Below are 26,009 nucleotides of genomic sequence, written 5' to 3'. Positions count from 1 at the left end.
ACACAAAAGTATTGTATACAGAATATAAAGTATATAAAATAATTACAGTTGAATTGTTAAACAAATTATTTTATTATTTTACAAGTTACAAAGTCTTTTATCGTATACTTCAATATTTATTTTGTCTCTGATAAAATAACTATTGAAGTAAAAAAACTAAACAATTTCACTAATATCAATTCGACTGTGTTTTGATAGACAAATACATTTTATTCTTTATTGTCTGTTTGGTAGGATTAATTTTCTTCAGTATTTGAGTCATCACGTTAACTAATTGTTCAGATGTAAGACCAGTCTTTTTCGATTTGAACTTCTGCAAAAGTTCTGTTGTTGTCATCGGCTTACGCATAAGATAACGTCTGACAGCATCTTCTGTTATTCCAGATTCGCTGTAAACAAAGAAACGAAATTTGTACTTATATCTAAATACGTAAAACATTAGATTACCGCGTCAAATTTACACAAATTTAATACTGCACGGTCGAATTTAATGTTTATCACATTTTTCACGTACTAAAACACTAACGAACAAAAGCAAAATTGTATTCAAAATGATCATAGTTTCTTGTTCATAACTAGACTGCGGATTTTATGCATTTACGACAAAAATAGGTGGATTTAATTTAAAACAGTAAAAACATTAAGACGATTTAAGAACGTCCATATGATATTTTCAATTTACTAAAATTGTTAAAGACAGGAAAGAATTTTTATACGGTTTCCGTTCTTGTAATCGACGAAGAAAATCTTTATTTTGCATAAAGATCCTTAGTCTACTGATAACTTAACGTAAGTAGCAAAATAAATAGAACACATACCTAGCTCCTGGTATATAAGAACTCACTGGTACCAGATTGAAATTATCCAATTTCAATTTTTTCGATTGCGACAAATCTGGAGAACCAGATTGCTTTCTCTTTAAGGGGTCAGACATTCCTGCCACTACAGGAGTGGGTGTCGCGGACCTCGAGCTGTGTGCACTATTCGATTTCTTATTGTCTTTTTCTTTAGCTGTATCAGATTCCGAACCTGAATCACTGGAAAAGTCACTAGAGGAATCCTTTCCTGATGCCTTCTTCAGGTCTTTTTTCTTAGAAAGCTTTTTCTTCTTCTTCTTATCTTTTTTCTTCTCGGAATCTTTACTATTCTTATCCTTATCCTAAAATATTAAAAAGAAAGAAACGATACTTCCGAATGTTATAATTCACAATACAAATAATATATATGTATGTATATATTTACCTTATCCTCTTTTTCTTTGTGTTCATCCTCCTCATCTTTATCTTCATCGCCCTCTTTTTTGTCTGCCTGCTCTTCATCATCTTCTTCTTCGTCGGACGCAAGTAATTTCCTTAATGCATCTTCTTCTGCAACGGACTTAATTTCTTTCTGCTGTTCCAATTCTGATCCAGAATCCGAGGAATCAGAAATGTAATCACACTCTCTGCCCTCTTCGTCGCCGTCATCGCTTTCTTCGAACGCTTCTGAATCTGATGCTTTTTGTTTTCGTTTCTTTTTCTGAGACACAACTAAATACACACTTATATAGTAATACAGTAACTTGGTCAAACTGGAACGTGTAATGTTTATAATTTGTTTGTAGCAGTAAACATCAGAATTACAAATTATTTGTCTTAATTTACAGTTATACCTTTCTGAACAAAATTATACAGGCTGTTCAAACGCAATGGCGTATGCAATTTTTCCGTGTTTACACTATTGTTTTAGAAATGAAGATGACCTTCAACTTTTTAAATGGAATGTTAAAGGAAAAGAAAATTTATATTTTTATTTTAATTAGTATTACTTTTTCCTCTTTTACTTTCTTTGCAAGAAAAACGCTGGCTAGTAATAGAGTGAGCAACCTGTATACGATTTTTGTGCGGATATTTAAGAAGTACGCGTATTCGATACTTACTCTTACCCTTGCCTTTTTTCTTCTTCTTGTTATCTTCTTCGTCATCAGACTTTTTCTTAGTTTCTTCGTCATCACTAAGAGAGTCATCGTCATCAGTGTCCATCCATTCATCCATCTCAGATATTTTCAAATCTTTCTCCTTTTTACCTGGTTTCTTACCCTTACCACCTTCCATTATTTCGTCATCGTCTGCACCTTCTTCGTCATTTCTAAGTCTTTTTCGCAACATCAGTTGAAAATAGTTCATTACTTTATTTCTACGACTAAATTCTTGTTCTGCTTCTTCTGCACTTAATGCCTTATACCTCTGAATAGGTTGGAAGTTATACCTAAAAGGAATTTTTCATTCGAAATTAGAGATCGCGGTTTTAAACGGGTACTAAAATACATGTGTACACGTGGCACGCGAACCGTGTATGTAGTAAGGAATTAAGAGGTAGACTCGTTTTTCCAGGGTTGCAAGGGTGCGCAATGCGCCTTCTCAGTTCTCGATAATGCAAAGATGGGTTTTCTCAGTAGTCAAAAGCGCTAGATAAAAGATTAATCTGTCTGAAACAATCCGTTTTCACGAGCTAAGTGTACAGCTTGTCAAATCTAGCTGTGCGGTTGACCGAAACTTAGGAATGCGCAGACAAAAACAAAGACCGCACTCGACGAGAGAAGGATGCAACATATGAATGGTAAGGTACACACACCTCATCAAAAGTGCGTACTGTCCAGTATTTCTTACAGCAGTAAACATACAAAACAACTGTTTATATGTTTGTGTGAATACACTTGTGTCACTTTACTTTTTAACTGAACTGTCGCCACGTGCATCGTTTGACAGGTGATGATCAGTTCTCTATCGTTGCAAAGTTCTGCCTATTTACCATTGCGCAACGGGGTCATTTCCCCTTGTGGGGGACATTCAGCCGCACAGCTAGATTTGACAAGATGTACCCGTACAACAGAAATACACGGGTATTAAAAATTATACGGAATGAGATCCGGATTCGTTTACTACACGTGTACCCATGTATTTAGATACACGGAAAATAGGGATCTCTGTTCCTACATATTGCATTACCGAGCAACTGCCGTTGCAAAATAAAAATTATCTTACCACTCGTGCAATGGAAAAGCTTCTATGGCTCCATCAGCCGCATGTGTGAAAACATAGTAAGCAGCATTTTCGCTTACACCTCCCTCTCTTATGCCTTTAAACTTTTTTCCAGTTTTTCCACCAGATTTAAGGATCCATGGTTGATCTTCCGGCTTGTATTTCCTACTAGTGATACCAAACTTTTTTCTCCTCGCTTCTTCTCTCGCGTCTCGTCCAAATTCTGATCCTGCTCCAAATTTTGGCATTTCCTCTTCGACTCCTTTATATTCTTTCATGTTGTTCTCACGTTCCATCTTCACTTGTGACCATTTCGAGAAGTCAACATTCAACGTCGCATTGAAACGCATGACATTGTGCTTCTTTTTGTTATTTCTACAAAAACGTGATGTTATTCGATGATCTTGAGAAGATATTTTAATCAGGGCTTGAAGGAAACTGTTAAAATTTTCAATTAGTTCTGATACAACAGTTATTTTTTGACTTTTAACTTTCCTGTTCCAAGAAAACTGTTTTAAATCCACTGAAACTTTTACTTCATATATGTATGCAAAAATAGAAAGTTTTTACTTTTTCTGAAATGGGGAAAAGTGAAAGTACTTTTAAACAAATTTACCGTGAGGTTGAAACCTTGAATCATTCTACAGAGTTCTAGTTGTATTACAAACTTTTAAAAGTGAGATGGAATATGTTGGGGATTTTGCGTTCACAAGGAACATAATTGTGAACATAATAGAACGAAAAGCAAATACTATAAATGTTCCTTCGAAACTTTTATTAACCGAGTACAAAATAACTGTTAAAATTGAACTTTCATGACAGAATTAAAGCGTCAATGTACAAAGTTAACTTAAAACAGACAAGAAATAATTTAAAAGTTTAAAGTTTGCAAAATAACATTTATTTATAAAAGTTTATAGTTTCATTCAAGCCCTATTAAGATTTTTAATAAACAGTATTGCATACTTTGGTACTCGTATACTATATTCTTGTATAGATTGCGCAACTGCAGCCTGAAAATAAAATATATAATATAAGTATTCAATTCAATTCAACAGCATTAAAGTATATAAAACTTTAACAGTTAAATGTTAATACAAGGAATAATAGTCTATGTAAAATATAATTCAACATGTATCACGGTTCATACGACCATAATAGAAAAGTTGATGGAACACCTAACATATTTTCGTATAGTAAAAGTATGATCTTTCTAATTTCAAATACCTTTGGTGCTGCAGGCGAAGTCATGTTAGGTGATTGCTTTTTTCTTGTCACAGATCAGACGTCAATACAAATATATGACATTTACGTGTACACAGGAATAATCTTCAATTAAAATTGCTGTTGCACCGTGCACCGTTGCACCTTACACTTTCAACATGAATAGCATTGTTTATAGTGAGACACCTGTCCAAATTATAATTTTCTATGGTACAGATCGCAGCGCCACAAGCACAGAAGATATATACATATATGTATATGGCGCGTATTTTTGAACGGTGGAAATAGTATTTATGAAGAATGAATTACAAAAATACGAAATACAGTAAAATCAATTTTGGTTTATTACTCGAATCATTAAAGAAAGTATATAGCAGAAGTTTTACATACCTTAACACTAACCGTACCGGGTACAAAATGAATTTATTTAGATGTTTCACAATTTTTATAATATACGTGCTCGAATCACCCTCGCCTCCGAGCCACCCTCTTGACCTTGTCAACCGTGCACGACGTCAATGTGTTGCGTCAACGACGCAAAGCAGAGTAAAAATCAAGATTATTTACCATAATTTTATAAAAATTAATTCTGTATTCAAGCGAGCTATTTAGTTTTTACTGATTTAAACTTATTCTTGAATCGTGTTGCCTTCTCGCGATAATCTACTCTTGTGTCGCGACGATCATTTGTATTTGAAATCGTGACGTTCCATAGAAATCGAGTTAGTTTAATTTCTGTAAATCAATTTTGATTTTCTATTCAAATTGAATTGTTTATTTATTATTAATTCTGATTTAGATTCTGACTGTTTGTCAATTGTAATGAATGAATTATTTGTTCTTCCTGTTACAGATTCCGCGGGGAAAAAATCCATCGATCGAAATTGCCCAGATCGATACTAATACTCAATGCTTTCGATAATCGAAAGCGTGTCGTCTGTCGTAGCATCATGGCGCAATTTCTTCAAGCAGAAGAGGACGTGAGCGTAAGTAAAAATTATTTTTTCAATTATACTGTGCTATTAACCCTTTCACCTACAATATCGTGTGAGAGACGTGGTACGTCGATCGGGCCAAACGTAAAAAACACGTGTGAGGGACGTAGTACGTCGATCAAGCCAAACGTAAACAACACGCGTGAGAGACGTGTGAGTGTGGTATGTCGTTTGGCTAAACACAACAAACTGTAACTACCGAACTAGTCAAGATGACTGGGAACAAAAAACACAAAAAACATCTTGCAAAATAAAATTAGAGTTATACCTTGAATATGTGTTTACATATCGAAAAAACGTGTGCGATTTCACAACTCGGAACGCTCAGCCAAACCGAAAAGGGCTCGACGTTTGACCGACCTTGTTGTTGTTTACGGCACGCGCTCTCGCAACTGAAATCGTAAGGCAAAGGGTTAATCATCTTTTAAGCCATCTTTAAACCTGCTATTAAACCATTAATGAACAATAAATAAATGTTCAACTTGAATGATTAATTTTCTATTAATTCGGTTGCTGTGTCGTGACGATCAATTGTATCTGAATTCGTGTCGTGCGGTAGAAATCAAGGTTATTTACTTTCCGTTCATAATTTTGATTTCCTATTGAAAATGAATTATTTATTTATTGTTGATTCGGATTTAATTAGTCTCTGACTGTTGGACAATTGAAACAAGTGAATTTGTTTTTTTCTGTTACAGATTCGATCCAAAGACGGTATTCCTAGCCGAGATTGGTACGTTTCGATTATTGAAATCAAGACGCAGCGTCGCGTCGCGATCGTGTCGTACTTTCTTCATGCAGGAAAGGACGAGAGCGTGAGTACCAATTAACTTAACTTCCAATTAAACTGTGTTATTGAACATCTTTTTTCATAACATTAATGAACATTCAATAAATATTCAACTTGAATGATTAATTTTCTATTAATTCGGATGCTGTGTCGTGACGATCAATTGTATCTGAATTCGTGTCGTGCGATAGAAATCAAGGTTATTTACTTTCTGTTCAAAATAAATTTGATTTCCTATTGAAAATTAATTATTCATTTATTGTTGATTTGGATTTAATTAGTCTCTTGACTGTTGGACAATTGAAACAAGTGAATTTGCTTTTTCTGTTACAGATTCGATCCAAAGACGGTAATGCTAGCTGAGATCGATACTATTCGATATACATATGTATTCGATTATCGAAATCAAGACGCAGCGTCGCGTCGCGTCGCGTCGTATCGTGCTTTCTTCAAGCAGGAGAGGACGTGAGCGTGAGTACCAATTATCTTCACAATTAAACTGTGTTAATGAATGTCTTTTTTCAAACCGTTCATGAACAATCAATAAATGAAATATTCAACTGGAATTATTTATTTTGTACTAACTCGGATTTAGTCTGCGACGGTCGGTCGTTCGATTCAAATTAAATGAATTGATTCTTTCTGTTACAGAGCGCTAATGGTATAAAATATAAAATATTTTGAGCCTACTTTCGTGGATGCCTAATGCTGCCTATCTTGATGACTCAAGGCGACGTCGCGTCGGTAGCTGAGATCGAGAGCAACGTGTCGTGCTTTCTTCAAGGGGGAGAGAATGTAAGTACCAAGATATCTTCAAAATTAATCATTATTATTGAACATTTCCTTTTAAAGTGTTACTGAAGTATTGTACAGCCTACACTTTTTATTTCGAAAAACATTTAAATAGCATTTAAATTAAAATCTTTGTATATGTCAATGGAATTATATGAATTGATTTTTATATTTTTTGATTTCAGGACTCTAACGGAGCTTCTCATCCTCCCAACAAGTAGTAAGTGAATAAACAACTATCTTTTTTTATATTTTATATTTTATATTCTATTTCCTTCGTAGATAATTTTGACGAGTACAGTGACCGCGAGAACGCCAGGCGTTCCCGCGGGTAGTACATAATTTCTTTCCTAGCTAGGTAGGGTCTTTTTGTACGTCATGTTTTTGTTTTTATAAATCAACAATTTCACAGTTTGGAACATAGTTTTTATCATTGAGATAATCGTTTGTACTTTAAAATTATATTTTGAATTGCTCAGAAACCTTATAGATTAGATACCACGTACAAAAAGACGATTCGCAACGGATCGATTCTTTGGACAAAGCAAAATTACTTAATTAATTAACCTTTGACGATTACTTTACATTTAGTAGAGTACTTTTTCATTATTTCGAAAGATTGCTGTTTCGAAAGGGTCGTCCGAGGGTTTTCAAATATGTATATTTGATAAAATCGATGTAAATTAATGATGTCCGTTTATTATTCTCCGTTTTCTACTTCCTGAATTATGTACGTCTGTGACAACTTTCATTTCACCCACTTCGAAACGAGAAAACCGTTTGAGAACCAAAATGAGAAAAACGTTTTAACCTGCTAGCTATCGTGCATAAAATCAGGCGAGTTCTACTACTCCAGTTGGCGATCGTGTGGCAAGGGAAAGTAAGTGACTGCGAATACATATTTTATAATGATATATTATGCACATGCAAAGTCACAAACTTGTACCATTTATACAGTTAATTGTTCCATTCAATTCAAGACAAGAAACCAGAACCTGTTTGGATACAGATGAAAGTAATTTTTCAAATGAAAATAGTAGACGTCAATTTTTATTGTGTAATTCATCTTACAATTATATTATAGTTACATACATATCTAAATACCTTTATTTCGAAAGCAAACTATAATATAATAACCCTTTGCACTCTGAAAATTAAACATTTCTTCCACCATAGTATAATTTCATTCTATATGATTTTTTTCTTTTGATGGATATGACATTGATATAATACCTCATACAATACTTAACTGTTTAGTCATTGATTAGATACCAACATATTTAGTAATATAAACAATATTTTGAATAATGGTACAACAATTTTTAATTTGGCTCAGAGTCACCATTCGAGTGATAAAGGTTAACATTAAACGTTATTTTAACTAAATTGAAAGAATTTATGTTCAATGTTCGTATGAGAAATTTAGGAAGTATAATGGAATTTCCAACGAGGGTATCCTATTCTGGCCTAAAAATTAGCGCGTGATCGTATATCACGGTAGATTGCATCAGGCTTTTAGCATAGACCGCAAATTACTTGAAAAGATGTCGATGGCGCAGATTCGGGAAAAGATTCATGCCTAGAATGCTAATTCCACCGATCGATAGATCGTAGATCGCGATGGTTCGCGCCTTAGTGGCGATTAAAGGGCGAGCAGAAGATCGGTGGTCTCGATACCGCCGTTGTTTTCAATTTGGAAAACAGAAAACAGACCTCTCGGCGCATTGTATCGATCGTGATAAAGCGAATCTTTAATGAGCTTAAGAGCTGTCTTGTTAACGGTCAAATTACGTGCGAAGATTGTGGTGAAGATTAGAAATGATTTCACACTTTTGTTTTGTCACGAAGCAGAGCTAATCGAGCAATTTAGTTTTTTGAAATACATTAAGAAAATCGGTAAACCATGAAGGATTTGATTTGGTAAGAATTTGGTTTGATTTGACACTTACGAAGAAATTGATAAGAGGGTAAAATATAAAACAGTAAAGGATTAGAAAAATTTAAGAATATCGCGATGTTGTTTTAAATGTAACAAAGTTATCAAGGGATGAAATCAATTTTTATTTTATTCCTGTTTCCCACAATCAATGCTAACATTTTTATTTTGCATAAAGATTCGCAGTCTAATGATAAATAATATGAAATAAATACTAACATGATAATTAAATTGGTTGGGTGAAATATAAAACAGTAAAGTATTAGGAAAATTTAAGAATATCGTAAGAATATTTTTATTTTGCATAAAGATCCGCAGTCTAATGATAATAATTAATGTGAAATAAATAACATATATCATATAATTGTCTCGAATATTGTAGAAAGATATTTCTGTGTTTTTCATATTCGTCATTTCAAATGTAGTCTCACAGGTTTGTTTATACGTTCATACGACACAGTTGTATTCGTTTCCCCATAAACCGTAATAGTTAACTTACTTTCCAAGATGGTTGTACTAACAATTTGGTCGTTTCAATGCATTATTGTAGGACAAATATTCGATGGTGCGCTACATACAGTAGCATCGTACCTTGCTTTTTAAGATTAGTTAACCATTAAGAATTTTATTTAATAAAATAAAGCAATGTCTTTTAATTCTTTGTTGTTTTTAAAGATACATTAAATGTCTTGAGCACAAAGTTATACGATTTAATGGAGCTCACACGGTGTCATAAAAGTTATTTTTTTCATGTCATTCTGTTAGACAATGAGGTCATTTTAATTTTTTCAAACGGTACATTTTAAACACCCAAACATTACCTTTTTAACCCTCATCCTTCCGTTGTGTCAATTTGACACAGTTTTCCCGAAATAAGTTATACATACTGTTCTGTTGTTTGCAGGTAAATTTACCCCAAACTTCGTGACTTTTATTTTTTTAATGCGAAATACATAACCGAAAAACCTAAGATGTAAATGTTAACTCATCAATTTCAATTAAAAAACATGTGTCAATTTGACACCGAGGTACAGATTCAGTCCGTGAAATGAGAGACGGATGAGGGTTAAACACTCACGGTGATAGTTGTTTTCATTAGCAATTCACAGTGACTATAATTATTGAAGGTCATTCAAGGTCGGGGAAAACGTATGAGATTGATTATATTTTGAAAACAATACATTACTCTTAATAGTTTATTGTGCAAATAATGACATATTGTTGATCACTATCGTTCATGTAACGCGTAACAAACAATGAAAATGAAAGAATCTGACCTTTTGATAGTAATCAAAATAAATCAATCATAATAGAATATGTAGTACTATTCTATTATAGTACATTCTATTATCCTATTGCGTTTCACTGTCATATTATATTTTTCGTTTTATGCAATATACTAGTTGATATTTACTTATGTTTAATATAGATTTTTCCATAAAGTGCTAATAACTACCTTTGCTGTATTTTAAAACGTAAAATAACCTCGAATTGTGAAAGTTATTAATAGGTAAATGCGAAACATTCGTATCTGATAATACGATCGAAAGAGAACGAATAAAAATAACCATATATAGCAGTAATTATAATACAATGTTGCACAGCTTATCTTGGATATGCAGGCATAAAAATCTGGCAATCCAGCCGTGTCATGTTTTTGCACCGTACTGAGCTTACTCAACTGGTTACCATCTATAATTACGTACATTTTTAACTAACGGTATGGTAAAGCTATAATTTCCTCGTCAAATATGGCAGTCGGTTAGATTACAGAAACTATGTTTCAACTGTATCGTGTTTATGTTTTATGTTGAAATATCATGAGCGATTAACCGAAGTTCCATTTTAATTGATATGTGAATCCCAAACTAGCATACCGATCTTCAATTTTATATTAATAATTTCTAATAAAGTTTTTATTGCATTTACAATTTGTTAGTAACTTCAACATGTCGTACAATAATTGCATTACAATGTAAACTCCTTGGTCTTTCTCAATTCTCTTTATTAGCCGCAGTATTAGGGACATTCCTAGTGCTCTTTATGCCGCAGTAATGAGCTCCTCCTTCACGTGCGTACTGCTAAGAGCTTAATGTTCTTTTGTTAAGCATGTTTTTGTTATATCGAAGTAGAGATATCTAAATAGTAATAAAACCTTCCCCTTTGTGTGTGTGTGTGTGTGTGTGTGTGTGTGTGCAATTTAAAGCAATATAAAGAATTTATAATCGTGTAAACAACAGTCCTTTGGTGATCGAGAAAGAAGAAGAATAGTCTGATCGTTACCTTTTAGGAAGTTTGTTCCTTCAAATCCTGAGAGTATAAAAATATGAGAATAATTGACAATTTTGTTTGCCTCGCCAACGAGAATACATTCTCGTTGAAGTGTACAAATTTATTCAAAAGGCAAAATATTTATTTCTACGTTTTCTAATCTCATTGGGGAAAAATACCGCGGTAAAACGTACACCCGCAATAATAGGTACATTTACTCTAGATCTAATATTTCGTGATCGAGTTACTATGCACGTTTGAACGCAACGATGTTTGAATAATTCATTATTCCTGGAAGTATCATACCGTTTTGTTCAGAGTTCCGTGGACTGTTTGCCCGATACGTTACCGAAATATGTGCCCCAGGACCACGGGATAGTCGGCGGTCATCCTAGCTCTCGGAATAGCGGTGCTCCTTTGGTTTGTTTTAAATTAACACCTATCGCAGCGCTCGCGGCACGCTTTAGCACCTTTTTAAAAGGTGGCTACTCACCGAGCTCCGGTTCTTCCACCGGCAAGCCGGTAATTACGGGTTTCGAAGACGAACTACGTCGACATCGACGAGATACTCATTACACGTTCCACGCGTGGCTACTTTCGCGTCGTAGTTCTTGTTTATATTTCCTTTTGCAACTCTAGCCTTTTTGCATTCCCCCCAAGTTTCTAATCCGAACTCCGACACACGTTCGCCAGTTTCGTGATTCAGTGTAACACATTGTTTTCTTGATTTTCGAGGTGGATGGATATTTTTAGGAAGCAATACAAACCTTGTGCATACGTGTCCATATAAGAAACTTCATTTTTCGACAAAATATCACTCGATTTTCCAATCCGGACCACTGTGCGTCGCGTCGCGTCATTGTAACTCTTCAAAATTTTTTATTGTAAAATGGAGAAAGTGATCGCGAACAAAACTCAATTATTATATTAACTTGTGTTCGATTGCTCCACCCAACAACATTTTTTCATTCGGCAACAGCGACGGAGGCGTTGTTTCCAGTCTTCGTAGCACTTCTGGAAGGTTCCTGCTGGAATACATTTCAGCTCGTCTTCTGGATATTATCCAAAGTGCTAAAATGACACCCTTTCAAGTGGTTTTTGATCCGGGGGAATAAAAAGAAGTCACGGGGACTGAGATCCGGCGAGTAGGGGGGCTGAGGAACCACAGGAATGTTATTTTTTGCCAAAAATTCATTAATAGAGATTGCCGTGTGACAGGTGATTGTATCAATGTATGTACGACTGTATTAATGTATTAATTAATGCACATGCGTTTTTAATACACGAATAAGAACATGATCTCTTAGTCGCCGGTATATACTTACATAACAAATTCTTTCTCCTTAAGTAATCCCACGTGGCTCAGTCCATAGAAACATGTATCCATAAAATAAACACCACTTTCGCATACCTATGTACACCGGAAATATTTATCTGATCGCATTCTTGGAATTCCTACTTTATACTGGGTGTTCCAAAAAAATTCTGCTTAGTTTTATAAAATATGTTTACTAAAATCACGTTTATATTATGTTATCATTCCATTGTTGTGCAATTTTTACAGTCGCTGATCACGAATTTCTATTTCTCAATCAATCTCGAATTCAAGCGCTCAAGTTCATTGTATCGACGCGGCAAAATTATTTATTAACTTATATCGTTGTTTCCACATGCCACCACCAGTACACAAGATTTTGATGCATGTACCATCCGTAATTAAAACCTGCATTTTACCGATTTGTGCCTATTCAGAAGAAGCGATGGAAGCGTCACACAAATTATTTAAAAAGTATAGAACAGAAGAGCTTACGGATAAAAGAAATGAGGACATATTTCATAGGATAATGGTACATTCGAATTCACATATTTCTCAGTGATATTCATCTGAAGTTTTGAATACCGTCCACTACTAATGGATGTATCAATAGAAAATCAATGTATATTGATTCTGATTCTTAGGATGAAACATAGTACAAATAAATATAATAGATTAAGAACAGTATTTATCATTTCTGTGTGTGTTGATATTCTCACTTATAGGTTAAGAATGGAAGTCCTAATCGTGAATACTATCTGTATCCTTATCTGTGCCGAAAAGTTACCGCGATTATCTCACTTTTTCACAGCAATTAATGAATCGGAACGTCGTAACAACCTGCAGACACGGGACTTTTCAAATGAAAGACAGGAACGTACGAAAGTCCGTATAAACGTATGCTAAGAATTTCTTCATCGGTGATTTAACGCATGACTAACATCACAAAAGTTAAATCGGAATACGTAGATATTTAAATGAGCCCATGTTATTTTCAACGTTAAAGAATAATATGGGCCGCACGACGTTGTTTGTATTGGGTTGGCAAATAAGCTCGTTCGGTTTTCGTGATTTATTCCACTCTAAAAAACCCAACGAACTTATTTGCCAACCCAATAGTATGACCTGACACTTTCATTTCTCTGGATGCTATCTGGAGTTAATGAAATCTTGAGTATGGGTTTGTTTACTCAATACTCAATATTATAGAGAGTCTTCGTCAGTTTCTAATAACCCTCTTCCTCTTCTATACAGGGTGAACGATTGCAGGTGGTAGAAAATGTAAGGAGTAGTTCTCCGTGTCAATATAGGACGATAATGAAGAATACAAAAATTGCTAAATTAATTATTAGTATTGAAATTGTACAAGTTTAACTCATATTTTTCAAAGTTAAAAAACGTTCGTACTATAATTCTCTCTATTTTTCCCGTGTTCTGCAATATTTTTAGCTTTAAAATAAAAAAAGTTGTTTGATTTTTACACAAAATTGATCGGTTTAGCCCACTGTACCGCGTTCGGAGCGTATGTTGAGTAGCAGGGTATCGTTGTATCGAGAACAGAGTCTAGCAGAATATTCTACTAATTGCTACGGACGCAGACGGTTCTAGGCTGTTACCCCGAGACACGAGGGAGGCGCGTGGCCATATTTTACGGGCGTCGCGTCGGCGTGAAACGGATAATTTTCAAAGGAGGGAGAAAGCGATATCCGATCGTATATCAGAGCACGAAATGGTCGGTCGCCTTCAAATTATCGGAAACAAGGGCCAAACTAATGGGCCACGCTGGACCATCTGGCTCCGCGGGGCTGGCTGATTCACGCCAACTCGTTCACCATTTTCACACCGGACGAATTAACCTAAATGCATCACCGTTAACGCGTCCTCCTCATCCCAGACGGTGTTCAAAACGGTTTCTAACGAAATAAAATGCTCCGTTAACCCTTGGGCAATTCTCATAACAATAGAATTGATAGTGTTTAGAATCATTCACTGCTTTATTTATCCATTTTCCAAAACATATTTTTAATGGCACTTCTTGTAGATACGTTATAATTAGATTGCGGACGTTCATGCATTTTTTCATTTTTATTGACAAATTTTAAGTACAAACAAAATCCTATTTTTAATGGAAACAGCCTTTGCAGATCCAAAACAAAGAAAAATCTTACTAAATTCTATCGAATTTTATATTCTATCATTCTTTGAACATTTTCATTAGCCATAAATGCATAAAGATCCACAATCCACAGTCCAGTTACAATATTTCTATTGTTTAATTTCTGACAATTGATACTTCCTCTGTCCCATAATAATACATAGTAGCAATATTTAAACGGGGATTATCGGCGAATGCAGCTGTAAGTTATGTTGTAGCGCAAAATTGCGAAGCGTTCGATCAAAATCAATGTTTCGTGACATCTGTCATTTGTTTTGACACATCTCTCAATTTTTACAAGGACAAGGGTAATATATAGCAATCTAATTGTGTGTATCGAGAATTCGCAATTTTGTCGTCACTTTTCGCCACAGGATTACAGTGCTCCCTGGGAGTGTAGAATAGCTACTGTCAGATTTCATCAGTCACAAAGCCAACCACAAAATGGAGAGAGCAAGAGTGAAATGCTCGAGGGAAAAGCATTGTGTCGCCAGAAATGGGCAAACCGGTGAAAATATGTTCGATCAAAAGCAATATAAATCTGTTTTATAATGACCGTGAGATTCGTTGACTATAATGGGTCGCGGTAATGGTTTCTGTGGAAACTATGAACGACGCGGAACAGCTACGAAAGCGAAATGCGGCGAGTTTCTTCCTGAAATGGTTTTTACTGGCCACCGTCGATTCTCGTCTCATTTAGAGAATCGTAAGAGCTGGAATTACGGCGTGTATAGGTCGAGGAAACTCGGTCGGCACGTGTGGATACATACGTGTTCTCTCACGATCGGAATTTATTTGCTGGAACGACTAATTACTGTCCTACGCGGCCGGTAAATTGGCAACAAAGTATGTTTGATTGAGCCTAATGAAGTGAAAGAAGGTAGGTGGAAGGAACGGGCTATACTGCTTCCTGATTCTTTCTTTATTTTCAATGCTCGACAACATATTGTGCTTTGGAGCTCATTAAACATTAGAATTGGAGCTTTCGTTATACCTACAGCAAGCCCCGTGAAAGGCGGACGGTTCTATCGACGTGTTGGGCAGGACGCCATAACGAAATTTCGCTGTTTACTTCTTCCTGAATAAAAAATATACATTTATTTCGGAATGTCGTTTTAGCAGATCTATATACAGGCTGTCCCAAAAATGTTGGACTTCCTTGAGCGAGGATATTCCTAAGGTCATTTGAAGTAACTTCGTTGAGGATTTATTAGCGGAAAACACGGACCAATCAGAGCGCGGTTACGGCGAACAGATTCCGACTCGGCCAATGCCAACGCCAGGCTCAGCTATGGTAGCTGCGCTCGCACAGGAAAAGGATGCTTCGAATGACCTCGGGAATCAGCCCTTTCGAGAAAGTATTTTTGGGACGCCCTGTATAGTTGTTAGTAAAATCATATTATTGTCACGAATTCATTATCATTAGTAACTACCAGAAAGCATAAGCGATATACGTATTACTGCAAGTGTACAATAAGCATTTACTCTACTTTAGAAGATCTATTAATAAAGTTCAAAGCTACTTTTCGTGCAATTCTTTTACAAATAATGAATTCGAAGCCAATTTCTATTTTATTTCGACAATATTTTAGTGAATGGCATCGTGAATATAGTGCTGCATTGTTAGTACACAATTATTAGATTATTGGTTTTGCAAGCAACAGAATCTACGCATCTCCATTTTGCACATTGCCGAATGAATTAGCAAACTACTGTATTAAAAATTCAAACCAAGTGGGAAAACTATGATTAATGAGACCTTTTTTTGATACTATTGCATACTTCGTATTGATAAATAGAAAACGTAAACTTACAGAAGCTCAGAAGGAGGTAGTGGATTAAATGGTGCTACGTAGTTCGGTATGTATAATTATATTCTAAGAATGTCGTGATTGTTGTAAATTTTGATTTACAAAGTTTTTATAGTGCAAAAATCGTAGAACATTTTTGCAATTCGAACGTTTCTTTGACTAACTTCTAATTCGCAATTGCAAATCAAATATTTTCGGTAAATTTATTAACGAAACTCATTTCTCCCACCAAATGGAGTTGCTGATGTATCCCCAAGGAGCGTTTTCGCAAACGGTGCCTGTAATCGCCTCTCTAACAGGTACTGTCAATATTCTGAAGTTCACGTCGGTGTAATTCAGAGTAGACATCAGAAAGACTGGCATTCTGTCTGATATGATCCATAATAATCCCCCTCTTATCTAAAAATAATATTAATGCTTTCTTCTTAACTCATTCGTCGAAATTAAAGTATATTAGTACAGTAATGTCTTGATCTAAGAAAGACCCTCGGGTCCGTGCTGTTTCTCACATCTTGTGGTTCCACTAATCCTTTGTGAACTCGAACCTTTTTACAGCATCTTCAGCGCATAGTCTATTATTGTCTCAATTAAAATTTTTGAATCTTTTAAAAATTTTAAATATTAAAAAAAATAGTAATTTCAGTTGAAAACGCCATTTTTTAAATAATGAAGATTTTTAATAAATTTCGGTTCAGACCATAGTCACATTCATACTGATATATTATAGTAATGTCTTGATCTAAGAAAAACCCTCGGGTCCGTGCTGTTTCTTAGATCCTGTGGTTCTACTATATTTTGTAACCTCGTCGACCTCTAAAAGCGTATGATTCTATTCTAAATGCAAAGTTTCTTTACCACTTGTTTGCAGTGGCTTAATTATATTGCAGAAAAGTCTGCAGTCTATATAAATGTAAACGTTGCATTTAGAATTGAAATGCAGTAGTATGAAGAATAAGAGATTTTCCAAAAACTTACCTTGACGTCCGCTGGGAATATCAAAGCATCGTCATGTCTTACAACAACTGCATGATTCTGAGGTCCATATGGTAATAAAGAGTTCCAACAGCCAACTGCGTTTTGATCGATCAAATTAAAGAATTGCAGGCCATTTTCGTCCATTGCGGAAGAGGTACAATGCCCGAGTGCTCCTCTTTCTGGGAGAACCTAACAGTGTTAAGAATAATAATGAAATTTCAAATACTGGAAGACTTTTTGAAGCGAAATAGCCACTTCAGAACAGCGTTGCCAGGTCAGGGGAATTGACTCGAATCGAGGGGACTACCCTTGACTTTACCTGAAATTCGTGGTAGCTATTCTGAGATAATTGCTCGTCCCTGAGAATCCGCGTAGAGACCGCGAACTCTCTTCTGCTGCTGAGAGGATGGAAAAACAGAGTCCTGTATCCATTCACGTTGATGGGGGACAGAGTCATACCGAAAATCCCTTCCTCTCCCCATTGGAAATTCAAACCGCCGATATTGTAATCACCGGCTAGAGGATCCGGCATGAAATAGCTATGCGTAAGTCGCCACGATTTGTTTTGCTCCCAGGAGTAAACGATCAGTCCATATCCTAACTCGTCGGACATGTAGGCGAACGCATCGTTGCATCCGCCTTTTCCCAAATCCACCGCGATATTGGCGATGAATGTGTTCTGAATAAAACATCTATTAATTCTCGAAGGTAAAACTATCGTTGTAAAGAAGGTTCAGCTGAAGTTCCGAATATTGGTCAAATCGGATTAACATGTTTTTAATGTAAAACGAGGCTATGTGGACAATTTGAGCCGATTCCGACGGATTTTCGGAATTTCAGCACAAAGCTCAAGAACGATATACCATATTGATGTCTTCGGGTCTCAATCTATATTGTCTTAAGATTTTATCCGTTGTCAAATCGAATACATTTAAGGTATAAGGGCAGGCTTGCACCGTTGTGTTCCCGATGCCTATAGTACCAGTATCTAGCACCCACAATCTGTCGCATGCGTCTGCGTGTATTCTACAATAATAAAACTGACATCATATTTTGCATTAACAACAAATGAAGAACGGTGGTGTGCCATCAGGTTCAAAAAAGTTTTTCTATGTATGATATATTACATAAAGAAAGTCAAATTAGTTGTGTGCATGTAGTATTTAAAATGATAACGCACTGCATAATATTTCGACATAATTTATAGCTTTCCTATGACAATATCTTTCTTCATATTTTAGAGGACATTTGAGGTATTTATTCATAACTAGACTAGTTTGATCCAACCATTTTAAGACAAAAGTATGACGAATTTAAAAATTAATTGCCCTCTAGTAGTTTTCGTACTTGAATGATTAATTGTTTATCACAGTTTATTATACATTTTTCGATGATACTGACCTGTAAGCAGTAGTGATGCCAGTACCACACGCTCCAGCTTTGTTTTGCGCCCAGTTTGGATAAGGTGTGAGTCTCGGCGATCCTCCCCGATTTGTGTCAAGCGATATATAATTCAATGTCGCCGGAATTCCTACAATAGTTAGTATCAAGCTTCACTAAACTGCATTGCAAAAGTCCTAAATTATGAACGATGAAATATTTGCACGCCACCCAATCCTACAATAGCGTGATCGCATTCGGAACATTATCGAAACTCGGACACACGCAATCCGATTTTATCGGAAATATGTTGCCTGACAATAGAAGCAAAGTTTTGAAAAATTGTGAGAAGAAATTCAGGAGAAAAAGTTACCCTCTCTCTGCCAGTAGCGGATTAGTCACGAGACATTGTGATACACGCACGACAGAGGCGAAACGCGTCACGTGATCGCACGGTGACGGAAGCGTGGGGGTAATAGCGTCGTAGAAGGAGAAGTTAGAGTGGGGAGACAAGTCTTAATCTGGCGACACTGAGAGTGGGACATGTACTCATTGCCTTGACACAAAATTTGAAGGGGAAACATGCCGCTTAGTTGGAGAGTGAAGTCATTAACAAAAAGTAGAGTAATGGTATCTAATAAAGTACACGCGAGAAACACATGGTGGTCGCATTCGGAACATTATCGAAACTCTGACACACGCAATCCGATTTTATCGGAAACATGTTGCCTGACAATAGAAGCAAAGTTTTGAAAGGCACATTCACTAACTCCCACTAATATTCGGACACTCTTATAAAGACGATAACTGTTTTAATATTGGATTATATGATCGTTTTTTTTTTTTTAGAGCGTCCGAATATTAATGGGAGTCACTGTATACATATATTTAGACAGCTCAAGCAGAGTTGGCAGATCAGGGGAATTGACTCGAATCGAGAGGTAAAAGAGGTGAAATGAGTCACGTGACGGGACGGTAACGGAAGCGTGGGGGGAATAGCATCGTAGAGTGGGGAAATAAATCTTGATCCGAGGAAAGGTCAACAGAACTTTTCTAGTTTGCGAGATCAAAAATTGAAGGTAACGATGGGAAAAATTGGTGAACAAGTGGGCCTACGAAAAATGAGCAAATCTTTAAAGATAGAATCGATTGACCAATATTTTAACACGTTCCGCAGTGAGTAGAATGGTCTTTGGGGGCTAGGAGAATGGCATGCGGAGGTCAGACCAGATCGGATCGAGTTGTTTTTTGCTTTGATTGCGTGCCGAATTGTAAAACAATACGTTTCCTGGGCTCAGGAAGGAAGTCATTGAACGCGTTCCGAATCCATTCTGCCTTGGACGGTGTGACAGGAACCTCTTTCTTCTTTTCTCTCTTAATATTTCATATCCTCTGCCTGGGGAGAAGCTGACGTCGGAAGAAAGACTCGGCCGAACAAAGCCACGGGCAAATAAAACCTTCACGTAAAAACAATGCCGACCTCCGCGGGCTTTGACGCGTTTGGAGAAGTTTCAGGGGACTGCTGGGAAGGTCGGAACCGGAACAAGGCGAAAAATGTGAAAAAGAACCAGTGGAAGCGAGGTGGAAATCATTCGAGAGAGACGAGAGAGTAAAGGAACATTGGCTTGAAACGTAAACATGTACAGTAAAAATAATTTAGATTTCAAATTGCGCAGCATCATTAAATCTCAAAATTACCACTAGTTTTGTTATTTTTGTTATATAGACAGCGGATCTTTATGCAAAATGAAAATTTTCTACCTGAATTGCAACAAACTGAAATGACAACAGAAATTGATTTTCTCCATTAATATGTTTAATAAGTTGAAAATATAACAATACATTTTTCTTTTTAAATTCTTCTAATATTATGTATTACTATTTTAAATTTCATTAGCCGAGTCAAGTTATTATTCGGATGATTTACCGCTGTTCTTTTGTGAAACGAATTTTGTAGATATTATTTATAGACAAAAATCTTCGAGAGGAAAATCTGATGTGATAAGGCTTGTCAACAAGTTGTTAAGAAACAATAGTTCATTCTTCCTAGAACGAAAGTGAGATTAGGTTATTCAATTTCTTGCGATGACTTGCTCAGATCGATTATATCATTGCGAAACTATTAAAAATGCAGTAACTTGGAACAATCGTATTTATCGTGCAAGAAATGCCTATACGTAGCATGAATTATGTCTTACAATTCCTTTCACCAATTATTACGTTTTTAAATGCAATCTTATGATATAAAACGTATGGAATGGAACAACGTCTAAGATTTATTTTAAAAAAAGTGTAAATTCGATACACGTGACAAAATTAGTTTGTCTTCGCTTGTTATAAAAAATGTATAATTGACTGCTTCATTTCGGTATTCTAATTAGCAGTGCTATAATTAGACTGCGGATTTTATGCATTTGTTCGAAAATATGTAGATTTAAGTTTTGTGAATACGAAATATCACACATGTGGTCATTGTCGACTGAGGTTCTCCATGCACAATGACTTGGCGCGCGTCGTCGCTTATGATAAGCTTAGAGTACCGAGAAAAGAAATCGGAAATACGAGAATATAAAAGTGAATAAGGCTCATTCATCCGCCAGTTCCCTTCTAGATTTTAGTCTTAGTCGATGCGAAGGCGGAGGTAAAGAGAAATGGAAGTCCTGCATTGTAATCGCTCGCGCGGTTTTCGGCACTTTGTGTCGCAAACCGGAAGCCAGCCAGACTAGATTCGAAGCGTGCACCGACCACAGTGATCTTCCACGTTTTACGCAGCGTGCTCGTTTCAGTTTCGTGCCGGTTTTCTACTCGAGATTTTTATCTGGGCTTCTCTCCCGCAGAGGATAAAGAAAAAGTTGATACACACAGTTGCCTCGGAAAGTTAGTTAACCATTGCAATTCGTGGGGAAATTTTATATAGGAAAAATTTATATTTTTTGTATGGCTATATTTATTTGAATGCTTGAATATTGATTTGATTACAAACGAATCAAGTTTTATTTCATTTAAAAAGATATGCGTAACATTCATAATTGTTAAAATACGGCAAGGGGTTAAATTCTAGAAAGACGCTGTTTTCTTTTACAATTTAACTAACCACGTGTCGAGGAGTCTCTAATCTAAAATAGCGCGAAATTTAAAATTTAAAATGACACCTCTTAATGGAAGATCCTTCTTCAGCTGCAAAGAAAGGATATATTCAATACGAACTTACCGTTCCGCCATCTTGGTACGGTGACAAACAGTTTATTCCGCCATATTTCGATACCAACGGGTAACGCATTTTCTGGTACGAAATCTCCTCTCATCATCGCCATTTGTCTGCTTGATTCGTCTGGATAAGCAAAGTCCAACGTTCTCCAGAAGAATCTCTCGAGGAGAGGAGCTTTCCCAAACTGAGAGCCCCATCTTTGGAGTCCTTCCACTCTTCCGGATCCCAAACATAACAAACTCACGCAAAGTAATCCCCAATATATTTTCATTATGGTTTGGTACCTGTAAAATTCGGAAATTTTCAAAATGTCAGAAAGTAATGATCACATCTTGCTCTTATCCGATTAACGTTATCTTTTGCAGGAATTATTCTTTTACTGAATGAAACAAATTTAGAGGTCGGCTTGAAAAAAATTCCAGTAGGTATACCCAAGATCTACCCTATCGTACAATGCAAGCAGATATTTCAAAGAGAAGAGTATTAAGTAAAGCTACGTATCGATCATTATCGCAAACATTCTGGTGCTTCTATGAGTGGGCGTGTGTAATTGCGGGGAAATGTTACTTTCTAAGTGCAAAAACAGGACAGCAATAAGAACCCGACGAAAAGGCCAGCAAAATGCATGCATCTCTCTCTCTCTCAGTGGTAGCGAAAGTGTTAACGACACTCCTAGACGTATGTATGTATATCGCCATTGAATTGTCAACGATTTATCAGAAACCTGTTATATTATTCAACCCCCCTCTGCGTAAGTCGCAGTGAAAGATTAATTTCCTTCGATCACATTTTTCACTTAATTCGCGTACGGCGTACACAATGCTCGATGCATATCTAGCTGGTATGTGCGATTATCTATGTATTATTGTATATTGTAGCTACCAGGCGCTAACCCAGGGAACCGTGTCGTGTGCAGTAATCCGAGGGAGGACTGGAAATTATGCGTAACGATAACGAACACGTTCTCACAAATATAATCCACTGATTCGTATCTTGCATGAAATTGTTTAATTTCGTAGACGAAAGGCGCGCGGACCGTGACGGCCTGACGGGTGAATCGTCGCGGATCATCGGCCATTGCAATCTAACTATCAATTACTCGCTTCCTAGTCCATAATTAACCAAGGAGATAGTGTTTGTTTTCTAATCATCCTGTGAACCAGACCACGGTAACGTTGCTCCCGAGATATTTACTTTCCGCACGCGTAATTACCTAACAACTCCAGAAAATTAGTTAGGGATTAACTGAAATGCACTTGGGTAAAAGTCGAGAAGAATGTAATATGTAACTAACGAGATCGATTCAATGTAAACGAATGTCATTTTCAGATCTGCGCGCGCGCGCGCGTGTTCAATTCTCAAGTTACAAATTATTATCTGAGAACAATTGTATTAATCACATAGAGAAATTCGATTTTGAAAGTTTATATTTCAAAGCTTAAGTTGCTCAAGTTTCTATGCTTTAAATTGAATAACTAAATTACATTCACTTTTCTTGAAATAATGATGCTTGTATCTGAAATTCTTTCCGTACCTATAGTAATCAATATTATTATAATTTTTTAAGATCTGTTTCTTTCAATTCTCAAACTACAAATAGAGTTATCTGTAAACAATTTTATTAATGACATAGAGACATTCGATTTTTAAAGGTTTACATTTCATCGGATTAGGTTTCTATGCTTTAAATTAAATAACTTTGTGATTATGTTTCTCAAGTTTTCTAATCATATATATTGCTTATTTGTATATTATGCTTTCGTTATTGATCTGGTTCTCAGAAACTGTTTTACCAGAATACAATTAACTGAAATTTTCAGACAAACATAATTCTAATGATATATGTATATTGCTTATTTGTATATTATGCTTTCGTTATTGATCTGGTTCTCAGAAACTGTTTTACCAGAATACAATTAACTGAAATTTTCAGACAAACATAATTCTAATGATATATGTATATTGCTTATTTGTATATTATGCTTTCGTCATTGATCTGGTTCTCGGAAATTGTTTTACCAGAATACAATTAACTGAAGGCATTATCAGACAAACATAAACTGGAATAAACATATTTCATAGTGTCTCTTACTTTTGCATTCGGACATCCAAGTTTAGAAATTAATTTTTAAATAAACTACTTTAGAACTATTTACTAAAAATCACTAAATGACAACTGTGATACATATATCCTAATCGCTAGGATTAGGAACGAAATTTTTCCGAGGATAAACATCACAGTGAACAATTTCGAGAAATTGATGTATGATTATTTGTCACGAAGTTAAGACTGCGGATCTGCATGCAAAATAAAAACTTTCTTCGTCGTTTACAAGATGCAGAAACCATATAAAAATTGATTCTTATCTTCAACAATTGTAATACATTGAAAATAACATATGGATGTCATTAAATCTTTTTAATGTTTTTACTTTTCTAAATTACGTCCATTCATTGTTGTCATAAATGCATAATAAATCCAAAGCCTAGTTTAAATAAAAAGAAGTCGATAAAAATTAAATGCACTCATAATTTTGCATACCAGCGTGATTAATTAGAAATGAGATAGTATTGGGGTAATATTTATAAACCATTATTGTTATTATTTACTTAAAAACACTGTATTCATCTAAAATTTCGACACGAATGTACATAACTGACAAGTTAATATCGGAAACTGAAAATGAACAGTTATCTGCCCTCTCTCCGAACTCAATAATGTTTTATTTTGAACGAATAATTTACTCTGGCACTAACACCAATACTCAGCGGTAGGGTTTTTTTTTATTTCCAAAAAATTCTGCCACGGTGCGATCAAGAGCGTAGGATAATTTAAGGCTTCATCAATCAACTGTGCTCAACGACAGCTACTCGCTCGCTCGAAATCAGTAATGAAAAAAAATTGTTATTCGAATATATTTTATCGAAAGAATCTCGGTATCTCAATCTCAGTCTTTTATATTGATGCGATGCAACTTAATCAAGAAACAGAAAGTAAGTTAAGACTGTGATAATTAGACAGCGGATTTTATGCAGTTATGAGGAAAATGAGTAGGTGTAATTTAAAATAGTAAAGAGTTTATAGGAATTTAACAATGCTGTTACATTATTTTTAACCTATCAAACGTATTAAGAAAGAAAATAATTTGAAAGCAATTTTTTAATTTGAATATGTATCTTAGTTTATAAGATTCGATATTTGTATAGACATGCACACTTCAACAATAGCATAAAAAATACTCTGAGGATGAAATTGACAGGGCACTTTTCTGACGAAGAAACAAGTAAAGGTTTGTTTTATTGATTATTGTAAACGGTTTTATATGGCTTAAAAGCTGTTCAAAATATTTAATCATTTTATATAGAAGACAACTAGACTTCTTCTTCAAATATGATAATTATCTCAATTTCTCATTCAAACAAAAGCTGCGCATCTCAATGAAATTTCCGCACATAGTTCACTGGTGTTTGAAAAAATTTTCCTGAATGTCTCGACACCTTTCAACAAGTCACAATAACAGAATAGTAGGTCCGAACCGATTATTTCATAAGACTGTATACGAAATTAAATATGAAAAATGATTGAGAACCAAGAAAATATTGAAAATTTTATAGAAATCAGAGTTCTTCTTCGAATAATTATTTCTCGATGAAATTTCTGCACACAGTTCACTGGTGTTTGACAAAATTTCTGAGAAACCCGCGCGAGATTTAAACTGCCTGATCGTCTCGACACCTTTCAACAAGTCACAATAACAGAATAGTAGATCCTATCGAGTTATTTCAGAAGACCATGTATGAAATTAAATAGAAAACTTCGAACATATGAAAAACCGTTGTTGAGATTAATCGAAGAAATTGGTGCACACTGTATTTATTGCTAATTCGCTCTCGAAGTGATTTTTGTACACTTGTTAACCCGAAAGCAGCACGACTATGCATAAATGAATAATTTATTTAAACCTGTCGCGTTTCTGGATATACCTCTTTGGCGAAAATTGGTAACGATAGTTGATAACTTCGTCTTTGGGACGAATAGACACACGATTCGTCGAAAGGTAGTGGCAAACAGTGGAAGTAAACTGTTGGTTCCTACAAAACGGCACTGGTATATATGTACTCAGTTCGTGTGACACG

At 35.5% G+C, this 26,009-nt stretch overlaps 2 protein-coding genes and 1 long non-coding RNA gene across 6 annotated transcripts; 1 reads left to right on the top strand and 2 right to left on the bottom strand.

Annotated features, from left to right (window-relative positions):
* Positions 1-53: 53 nt before the first annotated feature.
* Tfiifalpha (transcription factor IIFalpha) lies at positions 54-4,420 on the bottom strand. 2 transcript variants are annotated; one of them, XM_076434193.1, is made up of 7 exons: positions 4,248-4,420; positions 3,987-4,033; positions 3,024-3,395; positions 1,925-2,247; positions 1,243-1,529; positions 819-1,159; positions 54-389 (listed from the first exon to the last, which is right to left on the bottom strand). In XM_076434193.1, exons 1-7 carry the CDS (start codon positions 4,269-4,271, stop codon positions 176-178), a joined length of 1,608 nt encoding a protein of 535 aa, XP_076290308.1. In that variant the 5' UTR covers positions 4,272-4,420; the 3' UTR covers positions 54-175. The 2 variants fall into 2 exon arrangements, with proteins under 2 accessions (XP_076290308.1, XP_076290307.1); XM_076434192.1 differs by having other exon boundaries at positions 1,919-2,247; positions 4,248-4,418.
* On the top strand, positions 3,274-23,479 carry LOC143213889 (uncharacterized). The gene is made up of 5 exons (XR_013010057.1): positions 3,274-5,230; positions 5,938-6,054; positions 6,363-6,500; positions 6,681-6,824; positions 7,007-23,479. It is a non-coding gene; the product is annotated as an uncharacterized LOC143213889 (long non-coding RNA).
* On the bottom strand, positions 14,603-26,009 carry Y-y (yellow-y). Of its 3 annotated transcripts, XM_076434196.1 has the most exons (8): positions 25,857-26,009; positions 21,876-22,156; positions 18,686-18,815; positions 18,148-18,310; positions 17,604-17,963; positions 17,285-17,473; positions 16,539-16,708; positions 14,603-15,576 (listed from the first exon to the last, which is right to left on the bottom strand). In XM_076434196.1, the coding sequence occupies exons 2-8, from the start codon at positions 22,141-22,143 to the stop codon at positions 15,567-15,569; spliced, it is 1,290 nt and encodes a 429-aa protein (XP_076290311.1). In that variant the 5' UTR covers positions 22,144-22,156; positions 25,857-26,009; the 3' UTR covers positions 14,603-15,566. The 3 variants fall into 3 exon arrangements, with proteins under 3 accessions (XP_076290311.1, XP_076290310.1, XP_076290309.1); XM_076434195.1 differs by lacking the exon at positions 14,603-15,576 and having other exon boundaries at positions 16,355-16,708; positions 25,836-26,009; XM_076434194.1 differs by lacking the exon at positions 14,603-15,576 and having other exon boundaries at positions 16,355-16,708.

The sequence above is a fragment of the Lasioglossum baleicum genome, chromosome 12 (genome assembly GCF_051020765.1).
Source record: "Lasioglossum baleicum chromosome 12, iyLasBale1, whole genome shotgun sequence".
Lineage (NCBI taxonomy): Eukaryota > Metazoa > Arthropoda > Insecta > Hymenoptera > Halictidae > Lasioglossum > Lasioglossum baleicum.
This window is presented reverse-complemented; position numbering and strand designations above follow the sequence as displayed.